This window comes from Pipistrellus hanaki, assembly GCF_964339955.1.
Source record: "Pipistrellus hanaki genome assembly, chromosome: 2".
Lineage (NCBI taxonomy): Eukaryota > Metazoa > Chordata > Mammalia > Chiroptera > Vespertilionidae > Pipistrellus > Pipistrellus hanaki.
In genome coordinates, this window is record NC_140504.1 from 21,760,496 (window position 1) to 21,773,820 (window position 13,325).

The following is a 13,325-nucleotide window of genomic DNA, read 5'->3' on the forward strand; positions in this document are numbered from 1 at the left end:
TCTGCCGGAAAGCAGAGCCACCCGGAGGTCCCCCGCCCCAGCTCCCCCTGTCCCCCAGGCTCTGGGACGGCTGCGGGGCCCCGCGCTAGTCATTAATGGCCACCATCCATTTTTAATCAGAAAGATCACAAAGATTAAAAAAAAAAAAAAAAAAAAAGGATAAGTAAGCGAATCCCAGTCGCGAGTCCATTTAAATAACATTCCCGGGGAAATCCAATCCCTTAAGAAGGAGACACCTACGCGGGGACGCGCCCCCGCCCGCCCGCCCGCCCGTCGGGAGGGGAGGGCGCGACGGCTGCATTCATCCAGATCGGGGCGCTCGGGGCTGAGCTCGGGGCGTTAACCCTTCCGGCCCCGAGGGCCGCCGGGAGGGCGCGGGGCCGCGCCGCCGGCCGGGCCGGGATATGCCCGCTGCGGCCCCATCGCGGGCGGCTCCGGACGCCCCCGCGGCGGGGCGCGCGGGTTTCAGGTCAGAAGCTCGGGACGCGGCCCCGGCGGCGGCGCGGAGCGGCCGCCTCCCGCAGCCCCGGCGCGCCGCGGGCTCCTCCTCCCGCCCGAGCGCGGCCGAGTGAGGGCTCCCCGGCCGCACAGAGCGGCGCGCGGGGCCGGGTCCGAGAGCCTGGGGAGGGGCCGGCGGACACGCGGACGGACGGACGGACGGATCCCCCACACCGTCTGGGACACTAGCGACGGTGCGCGCCCGGCCATGTGGGGACCCGGGGTCCCGGCCGAGGGCCTCCCGGCGGCGCCGGCGCTGCTGCTGCTGGCGCTGGCGCTGGTGGCGCCCTCGCGGGGCGGCGGCGGCTGCGCGGAGCTGGCGTGCGGCGAGCGGGAGCGCTGCTGCGACGCGGCCAACGCCACGGCCGCGCGCTGCTGCAAGCTGCCGCTGCACGCCTTCCTGGACAACGTGGGCTGGTTCGTGCGCAAGCTGTCCGGGCTGCTCATCCTGCTCGTCCTCTTCGCCATCGGCTACTTCCTGCAGCGCATCATCTGCCCGAGCCCCCGCCGGTACCCGCGCGGCCAGGCGCGGCCCGGGCAGGCGCGGCCGGGGCCGCCGGGGGGCGCCGGGCCGCCGGGAGCCGCGGGGCCGCCCCACGACGACGACGACGACGACGACTCGCCGGCGCTACTGCGGGACGAGGCGGCCGCCGGCTCCCAGGACTCGCTGCTGGACAGCGGCGGCGGCGGTGGCCGGGGCCGGGGCGGCAGCGGCTTCTCGGTCCCCGCCTGCGCCTCGGAGCACGAGCTGCGCCTAGTGTCGCCCGCCTTCCTGCAGCTGCCCAGCTACGAGGAGGTCAAGTACCTGCCCACCTACGAGGAGTCCATGCGGCTGCAGCAGGTCGGCCCCGGGGAGGTCGTGCTGCCCGTGTCGGTGCTCGGCCGCTCTCGAGGCGGCGGCCCCGGGGAGCACGGCGGCGGCGGCGGCGGCGAGGGCCGCTTCCCGCTCATCTGAGCGCCCGGGACCGCGGGGCCCCGTCGAGGACCACGAGGACCGAGCTGGGCTGGGGGCTGCGCGGGGGGCGCGCAGCTGGGACAGCTTCAGACCTCACCTGCCACCCCGGGGCTAATCGCCAGGCGACAGGATCGGGGTCCCACCACTCTCCCCCTCGACCATAAGTTTCCCCGCGTTTCGTTCGGTTCATGGAAACGTTAGGCGCGCGCGCGGCGGGGCGGCGGCGGCGGACCAGGCCGGAGCGCAACTTGGAAGGACGGTGCCCGCCTTCGCCTGCAGATTGTGTTCACCTGTAAGTGCCTGCTTCCCTCCCGAACCGGAGAACGCCTGAGCCCTTTTGCATCCGGAGAAAGGCAGTATCCCTTAGGGACGAGGGGGAAGGGACGGAGGGCCACTCCTGCCCCTCTCTCCAGGACAGGTCACCGGCTCCAGGACAGGCCACCGGCTCCCAGGATGGGCGGAGGGCGAGGAGTGGTATGGGGCGAGCTGAGGCTGGAGACCGCAGCGAGGGAAGAGCAGGGAGGGTGTGACCCAATGCCTTCTCCCTTGAGAAGAACCCCCAAATCCTTGCGCACTTCTTCCTGGCCAAGCATGGCCACAGCTGGTGGCTCACAATTTGGTGGGCGAATACCCGTGATCTCCTGTTAGTTGCTGTATCTGATTTAAGATGCAGGAATTAGGTATATCCTAAGACCACTATCTGTAAGAGAGTATACAGTTGGACTTCGATTTTTTTTCAATACCTGAGACTATATTTATATTTGTCTTTTATTTTTTATATTTTTACCATGTAGTGAACGTATCAGGATGGTAGTTCTGCAGTTAATGACAAGATAATTGTTTTATCATCTTTTATAGGCCTTAACGACCCAGAAATTGCCCACCCTCTCGATTATTGTTTAATAAAAATGTTGGACATTGCTTCATTTACAACGGGAGGGGGAAAGGAGGCATGATGGAATGAGGAAACATGTGACAATGTGAAGGATACCTTATTTTCACTATTTGAAAAGAAAAAATTTTATTTTTAGTACTGTGGCATAATATATAACTTTTATAATAACTATACATCATGTAATCTAAGCCTTCATTGCGTCATTTACTACATAGTTATCTGATACATATATGCCATACCGTGAAGCACGATGCCATGCACTTTCCATTTGGAATACACCCCACAACATGATACAAAACATAAGAACTTACAGTGACTTGTAACTCTTTGTTTAAAGCCATAATTGTGCAGTAATGTGCTACAAGAGGATTCAATCAACCTTCCTTAAGGAAAAAAAAAAGTCATTGTGTCAGTTCTACCATTCTATAAATGTCCTTTAAGCAAGTGGTAAGATATTAAAATGCATTATGTTAATGTACATACACATATTGTCTATGTACAACACACAGCTGGTATGCCATATAATTACTAGTGCTTATGATTATCATGAAAAGAAGGGAAACAAAAGAGGGTTTTTTTTTCTTAATTAACATTAAGAAAGACTACATACATGGACCTCACACCTGTGTGTACCTAGAAACAAATGTTGTTCTTAGGATTGAAAAAGTCTGACAATCCTGTGAAATCTTAAAATAATCTGAATTGTTTTGGAAGAGGATGGTTTACTCTAAACTTTCAAAAGCTAATGACCCTGTCCTTACAATCCTCTGAAGTGTATCAAAACAGAAAAACATTAAAATATTTCTCTGTGCAAATTTTATCAGATGTGTGACTGTATTCTGTTGTATTAAAATGTGAAGTGTGTATCTTTGTCATTCAAAAGCAGTTTTAAGCTGGGAATTGGCAAAAGCATCAGGAGCTGAGACAATATCAGTTGATAATGGTACATGATTTAATGAAGTCATGTTATATTGAATAATCGCATATATTTATGTTTCTCAGTGTAAATTTTACTTACATGTGACTATCAATACTGCCCACCAATCAAACTGAAAAGTTGCCATATTCTTTTAAATGATTTATCCTTTGAGACTACACTGTTTTAAACACTTCTTAAAATTCACCTATATCTGAAACATCAACGTAAACATCCAAGTATTAGCATCTAAGGTATATCCTATATGTTGTTGCTACTAACATCTTGAACTTTACAGCAAAACCTTATTAAAAACACAATCTGGATCAAGTATATTTCCCTATGTGAACTATGGAACGTTTCTTTCCCTAAAAAATTCAGAATGTCTAAAATGTAATACCAATCATGTAATGAGGATCTCCTGATTTTTAAAATTACAAGTTTTCCTCCCCCCGCCCCCTATACATCACACAAGCTTTTATTCACATCCCTCAGTTGAATAAAAATGAGTTTGACTTCACTTTGTGGGCATTTTCTGGTTTGTTTGATTTTGCATTTCATTGATTTACCAGACACAATTTTTCAGGCATAATTTTGTAGGGGGAAAAAATCTCAAGAACTATTTTTATTAGTGTATTATCAACTGACTTATGGTAATACACACATATGTAATATATCATGTTAATACACACAGAATGTATGTGTTCACAATGCTGTAATACCTGGATATAAGCATTTTTAAAGTGCTAAGGTCAGTATTTGGGTGTTCAGTTTTACAGATTTCACCTGGAAGTTATTACATAGGACCAGCAGAAAATAGAAATGCAGAAAATAGTTACTAATGTAGAAATTACTTATTCTCTTACGTGTGTGTGTGTGTGTGTGTGTGTGTGTGTGTGTGTGTGTTACACTGTGGAGGATAGTGTGTGACTGATAATTTTTGCAAGGCTGCTTAAGTAATGTACACATTTTAATCAAAACCACCTGAGAGCATCAGTTCTCCAGTATTAACTACACCTTTGCTCCTGGCTTTCAATTATCAAAGTAATTCACAGATGAAAACATTTCAAGCGTATTTTACTTCCACTGACTTCTCATGAGAAGGGAAATAATGGTCCTGGATATATGGTAAGAGTCCATCTGGAATGTGAGAGAACATGATTGATTTTCTAAATCACATATATATATATCACCAGATGCTTCAAAGCAATTTGTTATTGGCATTCGATATCATAACCAAGGGGAAAATGTCATCTTGAGATAGAATGATAGTTTTAAGAAGCCATTAATTGCCGCATTCTGCAAATGTGAGTGCACTTCAACCATGGAAAATGGCATTCATTGGCAGTTGTGCCAAATGGCATGAGGTGTGCTATATAAGGAAAACTAGATTCAATTGTAAAGGCCAAAGGGAATATTAAGGAAATGGCCTCAACAGTTTAAAAGGCAATACCTTAATGTTGTCCAATGCATGTATATGGTTTCTCTCAAATGGAATTAAAGAAACAATTCAGAGCTAAAACTGATACGTTACAAACACAAGTATTGTGTTCAGATTTATATAATATTCCGCAATGACTTCTGTAAAAATCTCAAATCATAATCAATTTGGATTTCCAGATTAAGAGAAACAGCAATGAGTTGTTTTATTTTAAGCAACCCAGCACTAACCAGCCCTCAAAAAGTGTAAGTTGCAGACAACCAATCAGCAATAGAATATTGGCAAGTTTATACCTGACCTTACTGGTTTAGAGTTTACTTTTTCATTCTCTCATCCATTGACAAAAAGGCTAATCACTGGTAGGCAAAGGAAAGATATTTTATCAACCAAAGAATGAATCAGCAACTAGCAAATTGCAAAAATAATTTTTTTATTATTTTAAGACATGCTATTTTCCATAGGGCTGGAAAGTATGTCTTAATTCTTTTTTTTTTTTTTTTTAAATTTTGCCTATAATCAAATGTCAAAACCTATGAATAGCTATTTTAATTTTTTTTTTTTTACTTGCAGAAATCACTTATTTTATGACAAAAAAATTATACTGTGAAGGATATTTATGCTTGCCATGAAACTAAAGATCACCACATTTTCCCTCTTCAAACTCCTCCAAAACACATCTCTTAGAATTCCAAGTTAATCTTTGCTGTGATATATCACTCTGGTTTTGGCTTGGCCTTTTGCACAAAGCTTGTTCTTTGGATAAAACAGTCTTTTCTAAGGTGTTTCCTTTGTTTTCTATTTGCATCTGACTTCTGGAGGTTTCTGGTTTTACATTCCCACAGACTCTGCATGGGTTCCTCTTTGGCTCCCTCTGGGTGTGCTGTCTGTTTTACTGGGTAGACCTCTAGCTTTACAGTACTTGTTTTTAATATATTTTTATTTATTTCAGAGAGGAAGGGAAAGGGAGAGGGACAAGGAGATAGAAACATCAATGATGAGAGAGAATCGTCGATTGGCTGCCTCCTGAACACCCCACACTGGGGATCAAGCCCAAAACCGATTTATCTGAAAAACTGTCAATAGTTTTATTTTCTGGGGCTCTGTTGGCTATATTTGTTTCATCAGACAAAAATATTAGAAAGTTCTGGGTTTACTTTTATTTTATCTTGGTCTGTGTGAATTTCCTCTTCTATATTGATCGAAGATTTTACCAGATCAAAATTAATTTTAATTTCCTGGGTCTTAAAAGTATCTTCTTTTCAGTTGTAGATTTAGCTTTTTTCTTGCAAACTCTTTATTGGTTGGTCACCTTTTTCCGTGTGCACAGCTCCTGTTGAACCAGCCAAGCTATCAGATTCCTGTAGACTTATACCAGCTTTACTTCTTCCCTGAGGTAACAGTTTCTGTCTTCTGTTTCACAGAAGTTTTTCTCTTAGAAGCTCTTCTCAGGATTCTTTTCATCTTCCTTCCTTTCTTCCTTCCTTCCTTCCTTCCTTCCTTCCTTCCTTCCTTCCTTCCTTCCTTCCTCCCTCTCTCCCTTCCTCCCTCCCTCTCTTTCTTTCTTTTTTCCTTTCCTTCTTTCTTAAAAATATCTTTATTGATTTCAAAGAGGAAGGGAGAGGGAGAGAGAGAAACATCAATGATGAAAGGGAATCATTGATTGGCTGCCTCCTACACATCTCATACTGGGGATCAAACCCACAACCCGAGCATATGACCTTGACTGGAATCAATCCTGGAACCCTTCAGTCTGCAGGCCGACTCTCTATCCACTGAGCCAAACTGGCTAAGGCAAGCTCCAGTTTCTTTACATTTATCTTTGCACATTATCCATTTGACTAGGTGAATGTTTAGATTCTTGAAATTTTTGTTTGTTTTTTAGGGTAGATCTTGTTCTTTGACCAACTCTATCTTGCAAGTTCTTTGGCCACACATCTTGAGTTTCAGGGGAATTTGTTTTGGATTCATACCAATATCCACAAGTATTACAAGAGGAATTTTCTTCAAGTCCACTGCAGTCAACCTCCAAACAGTGTGTCTTGTTTGGATTCTGCCATAAGTGTTTGGTTCCAAGAAGTCTTTAATTGCATTTTTCTTTTTTTCTTAATGGTTTCAATAAAGTATCAATACCTATTCGCTTCAGGTTTTCTTCTGGTGTTTTTAAAGTTTTTTTTTTTTTACAGCCTTCTACATTTCTTTATTGAAAAACTAGAGGCCCAGTGCATGGATCCGTGCACTAGTGGGGTCCCTCACAAGGGCTGGGGAGGGATTGAGGGAAGGCTCCAGGGCATGTCTGACTGGTCTCGCCCACTCCCAATTGGCCAGATCCCAGCCAAAGCTAACGAACCAGTTGGAGTGTCTGCCACCTGGTGGTCAGTGTGCATCATAGCGACTGATCAAACAGTCGAAGGAACAGACACTTAGCATATTAGGCTTTTATTATATAGGATGTGTACACTCTGTATTCTCATATTTTTTTCTCTTTGTTTTCTTGAATAGTATTTTTCACATCTTTATTACAGATATTTTAAGTTTGTCTTGTAATTTCTCTGATATACCAGAATCCTTACTAAAAGGTTTTCCTGTGAATAAATTTTCAAAATTTGGAACAGCCATAAGTAATTGTAATGTCTTTCAGATCTTCGCCTGGATGTACCTTAGAATTTTTTCTTAAGTTTTATCGCACCTGTAGGATTTTCTGTTGATTCACATCTCTGCTTTGGGGTTGTCATGAGGTTCCTGACACCTGTCAAGTCTCCTACTTCATTTCCCTTTTCCTTAGGTGTTTTGCCTGCAGGGCCTGTGCGGCTGCCTATGGATTCAGCCTTTTCCACATGTGTTCTCAGAAGTTTCGTGATTAACTATCAGTTTGGCCGACTCACAATTCTCCCTGGGAACTGTCCTAAGTTTCTTTTTTTAATATATTTTATTGATTTTTTACAAAGAGGAAGAGAGATAGAAAGTTAGAAACATCGATGAGAGAGAATCATCAATCAGCTGCCTCTTGTACATTCCCTCCTGGGGATGTGCCCACAACCAGGTACATGCCTTTGACCGGAATCGAACCTGGGACCCTTCAGTCCGCAGGCCGACACTCTATCCACTGAGCCAAACCGGTTTCGGTGTGTCCTAAGTTTCTTGTTGGTTGTCTTCTCTTCTGGGTCCCCAGTTTGCTGATGGGTCTAACACTGGTTCTGCCTTTTCCTTGATTCCTATACAATCTGTTGATACCTGTGAGGTTTTCATCTTTTCTGCATGTCCACCTGGGAGGTAAGGGGTTCTGGATGCTCTTGCTCTCTAGCTGCACAGCTTGCTTTGGTGTTTTTACAAGCTCTTTGCTGCCAACCAGGTCTCCTTCCACAGAGTCTGCATTGTCCTCAGTTCTCCCCGCAGTCTCCGGAGTGTCCTTAGAGTTTATGCTCCTTCTGGATTCTGCTTTCAAGTGTTCCTAAGCTCTCTGCGGACATCATCATCATGTACTTGCCCCTCTGGTTATTTGGGTGTTTACAAGAGCTCCCTGACAGCTGCTGGTCTTCCATGGGTTCTGGTTTTATTTTAGGTGCCCTCAGCACTCCGGTGAGGATTCCTAAGAGTTTTTGTTGGCTCTGGTGTGTGCTCTGCCTGCTCCTAAGCTTCCTGTGGAAATCAGCACCATTTATTTGCTCCTGTTTCTTTGGTATGGTGGGGGCTCTCTGATACCGGCCACACCTTCCACAGTTCTGCCTTTCCTTCTGTTGTTTTCAGCAGTGTTCCAAGGAGCCTTCGAGTTTCTGCTTTGGAGTTTTAAGCTTTTTGTGGACACCTAATGTTGTTTTAATAAATATCTGTCATCTTTGTTATTAGCAATGTCACAAGTTAATTCCTGAAATGCATCGTACTACATTTGAGTCTTGGCAATTCTTTATCGTTATTTCTAGCACATTATGTTAAATGTCATTATATCTAGCGTGCTCTGAAAACTTGGTAGCAATTCACATTTTAATCTTTCTTCCAGAGAACAAATGTAAATACGTGCACAACTTTAGGTACATTCTTGCTGTGGAGGTGATACTTTTCATTTGTTTTCATGATGATTGTAACAATAATAACTATACTTCCTTATACCAGGCACTGTGCTAGGCATTTTACATATATTATCTCATTTAAAACTCACAGCAGGAGCTGGGGATCACTTATCCCATTTTGCAGATGAGAAAAGTGCAGCTCAGAGGTTGAGTCGTATGCCCATGGCCGGTAAGTGGGAGCTTCCGGTGCATGTCTGTCTGCAGAGCCGGTCCTCTTAACCACTAACCTTTGCAACGTGGTTTCACCTCGTGGAACAGCTTACCGTCAGGGCTGAGGCTGTAGCTACAGAGCATCACACTAGCATCGCTTTCTGTTTTTTTCACAGGCAAAATAAGGTAGCTATTATTTGTTCTTTGCTTTTTTAAGGAAATATTATTAAAATAGAATCTGGACCAGGAATCTTTAATAACAACAACAAAAAATCATTTGTGGGAATGCAGAAATGTTTCCTAGATAAAACCTGAAATGGCAAACAAAAATAACTCAACTGTTATTCTTTTCCATCTTATTCAGCCAATTCCTTAAGCAACAAATGTGTCTCCTTCCTGGTCTGACTTCATTAATTTTAAAAATTGAAAAAGCATTTCTTTAAAATAGCTGGTGAATCTTGTCCAATATTTTTTTAAAAGGAAAAGAAACAGATGGCTTCTGAATGTTCAGCATAAAAATGAGAACCATAGACTCTAACATTAGAATGAAATACCCCGGGCCAGCCAGCACTGAGGCAAGGACAAAAAGGGCTTCCTAACTGGAGATTCTGTTGGTAGGGTATGACTGCTGGCTAAGACTTCAGGCGGTGTGAGAGGCTAGTTTACCCTCAGGCGGCCTCGTGAATCTCTGGGCTCCAGATTTGCTAGTCACATGACCATAAGCAAGTTGCTTAATTTCTCCAAGTCTAATTTCTCATCTGTAAACTGGGGAGAGTACTACCTCCAATGAAGTATTGATTTCAGTGAGTATTAAGGTAATGTATAGAAAGCACTCAACAACTATGTCCAGGGCATGAGCATGTATTTCAAGTGGGAGTATACACATATGGTCATCTCTGGGTTCTTGGTGTGAAATTCCAATACCCTTGTGGGGATCCAAAAACCTTTCCAGTTAATCATGGGCATTAACCATTTGAATTAAGAATAGAAACACTTTTAGGAAAAACAAAAATTAACTTTAAAAAAAAATCTGTCATCTGGTCTGGTGATACACTGTGGGTGAAAACCTGGGCAGAAAAAGACACATTGGGTTTGGGCAGGCGAGGAAGGGTTAAAGGTGGCAGACGGAATAGAATGGAAATGGTGGGGAGGGTGGATATCTTGCTTTCCGTGCTACCCAGGGAGGGCTCCACACGGCGTTGTTCTCGGCTCCCATGTAACTGAAAGGGAAACTTTTCACAATGCCCGGAGCCCTTGATGTCCTGCAAATGAAGGAGGTGGGTGTCCTCAAATTCCTTGCAGCAGGAACCCACTTAGGTGGCACCAACCTTGACTTCCAGATGGAACAGCGCATTTACAAGAGGAAAAGCGATGGCTCCTACATCATCGATCTGAGAGGACCTGGGAGGAGCTTCTGCTGGCAGCCGGGCCATTGTGCCATCGAAAACCCAGCTGACATCAGTGTCCTATCGTCCAGGAATCCTGGCCAGCGAGCTGCGCTGAAGCTTGCTGTTGCCACTGGAGCCACTCCTATTGCCGCTGCTTCACTCCTGGAACTTTCACCAATCAGACCCAGGCAGCCTTCCGGTGGCCAAGGTTCTGGTGGTTACTGACCCCAGGGCTGACCACCAGCCTCTCACAGAGGCGTCTTATGTTAACCCGCCCACCATTGCTCTGCGTAACACAGACTCTCCTCTGCACTATGTGGACATTGCCATCCCTTGCAGCAACAAGGGGCCTCACTCAGTGGGTCTGACACATGCGTGGCACCACCTCCGTGAACACCCGTGGGAGGGCATGCCTGATCTTTACTTCTACAGAGATCCTGAGGAGACTGAAAAGGCAGAGCAGCCACGGCTGGAAAGGCTGCGACCAAGGAGGAGTTTCAGGGTGAAGGGACTGCTCCCGAGTTCACTGCTGCTCAGCCTGAGGTTGCAGACTGGTCTGAAGGTGTTCAGGGCCCTCTTACCCATTCAGCATTTTCCTACTGAAGACTGGAGTGCTCAGCCTCCCTCTGGAGACTGGTCTGCAGCCCCCACTGCTCAGGCTACTGAATGGGTAGGAACAGCCATTGAGTGGTCCTAAGCTGTTCTTCCATAAATTCTTAACAGAATGGATAGGTTGATGGGAAACAAAGTTTCTAAAAGTTGTGTAAAAAAAAAAAGTGTGGATATCTTGAGATGCTAGTGGGACAAAGGTAGGAATTGCTAGAAAGATAGGCCACTGGGGTGGGGGATTGGGATACTGGATCTTGGGACTTCATAGACAGAGAAGCTGTGGGTGAGGACCAGGGCGAAGTAGTGGCCTTGGAAGTGGGTCCTGGAGAACGGACATCAGGGCTGTCGGAGCAGAGGAGGGTACAGGCACCAGGAGAATACATGTTGAGGAGGCAGAGGAAGGCAAGTGGAGCAGTAGGGACAATGCATTGGCCCAATGGACACTGAAAGCCACTCAGGTGTAGTGGAACCAAGTCTGACATGCAGGCTTTCATATGAACATTTCTGATTTTTAACCTGAAGAAGAGACAGCCAGGGCACAATAACTGTCATTCAATATTTAAAAGGCAAACTTACAGAAATGAAATTAATTGTATTTTTTGGGCTCCAAATGATAAACTTCCCACAAAGATTAAAAAAAAAAAAAAACCTCACAAATACATCAATTATCCCATCCATCCATCTACTGATCGATGCACCTGTTCATCTAGACATCCAGCCATTCTTTAACTTACACTGAAACTGATTTAAAGTCATTTACAAAAAGGGCACACAAAAAAGAACCCCAAAAAGTAAGTGAAGAAACCAAGGCAAATAGGAAAAGAAGAGCTGGAAAATAAGGCTATTCCTTTGTTCTGGGCTTCTTGGCAGGAAATACAAAGAAAGAAACATCATTTAAAAGATTCTGGTTTGTAAATGAAAACTAGACCAGTTGCGTCAGAGCGCCAATCTTCCTGGCCCTGAGAGCTGGGAGATGCCTGTCCTGTGAGGCCTCGTAAAGAGGACACTGTCAGATCAAGTCTAACACATTCCACCACCTCTCCACCAACTATGGTCCAGGGGCTCCGAAACAGGAGCGCCTCCGTACAGGCCAATGGCATCAAAGTGCAGCTCGCTACAACTTTCAAAGGATCTGAATAAAGTAGTACAGGAACTCAATTCCTGATGCTTTGGTCTAATCCCCAAACAGTTATAGTCTAGAGCAGTGGTTCTCAACCTTTCTAATGCTGCGACCCTTTAATACAGTTCCTCATGTTGTGGTGACCCCAACCATAAAATTATTTTCATTGCTACTTCATAACTGTAATTTTGCTACTGTTAATGAATCATAATGTAAATATCTGTGTTTTCTGATGGTCTTAAGAATTTGTGGAAGAACTGCTGCTCTACAGCAGCGGTTCTCAACCTGTGGGTCGTGACTCACAGGTTGAGAACTGCTAGCAGGGTTGACTAAGATCAAGAGGAATGAGTAACTACATAACTTGTAAATTATTCTCCTAAAATGTTATTTCTCTCAGACCTTTTTTTTGTTTTTTTTTTAAATATATTTTATTGATTTTGTACAGAGAGGAAGGGAGAGAGATAGAGAGTTAGAAACATCGATGAGAGAGTCATCGATCAGCTGCCTCTTGCACACCCCCTACTGGGGATATGCCCGCAACCAAGGTATATGCCCTTGACCGAATTGAACCAGGGACTCTTCAGTCCCCAAGCCGACGCTCTATCCATTGAGCCAAACCGGTCCCGGCTCTCTCAGACCTTTTAAAAGCCATCTTGTTACTTATATAAATTACAAACGTATATTCAAACACAAACAGACCCTAAAGATTCCTACAAAAAAAACAAAACAAAACAACAACAAAAAAACACCCACAGACAGAATAAATGAACCACTCAAGACTCAGGACATGATATCAATATACAATAATCAACTGCATAAAAAATAAAATACGTAGGCATAAATTTAACCAAAGAAATGAAAGACCTGTGCATTAGAAAGGGTTGGTCTTAAAAGTTTTCATCACACACAAAAAATGCTATGTGTGGTGAGAGATATTAACTGGACTTATTGTGGTGATCATTTTATAATATATACAAATATACAATCAACATGTTCTACACCTAAAACTAATATATTGTTACTATAGCCAATGATATCTCAATTAAAAAAACAAAAAACACCTGCCCAACTTGAGTGGTTCATGGTTGAATATCGACCTACAAACTAGGAGGTCATTGTTCAATTCCCAGTCAGGGCACATGCCTGGGATGCGGGCTTGATCCCCAGTTGGAAGGGCAGCCGATCAATCATTCTCTCTCATCATCGATGTTTCTCTCTCTCTCTCTTTTCCTCTCTAAAATAAATTAAAAATACATACATACATACATACATACATAAAGGCACCTCCC

At 44.7% G+C, this 13,325-nt stretch overlaps 1 protein-coding gene and 1 pseudogene across 2 annotated transcripts; both read left to right on the forward strand.

Annotated features, from left to right (window-relative positions):
* Positions 1–277: 277 nt before the first annotated feature.
* Positions 278–3,163, forward strand: LOC311618471 (putative membrane protein C3orf80 homolog). The gene has a single exon (XM_084876047.1). It carries the CDS (start codon positions 707–709, stop codon positions 1,451–1,453), a length of 747 nt encoding a protein of 248 aa, XP_084732173.1. The 5' UTR covers positions 278–706; the 3' UTR covers positions 1,454–3,163.
* A 6,997-nt stretch (positions 3,164–10,160) lies between these two features.
* On the forward strand, positions 10,161–11,030 carry LOC311618470 (small ribosomal subunit protein uS2-like; annotated as a pseudogene). Its single transcript has one exon. The product of its transcript is annotated as a small ribosomal subunit protein uS2-like (transcript).
* Positions 11,031–13,325: the final 2,295 nt, after the last annotated feature.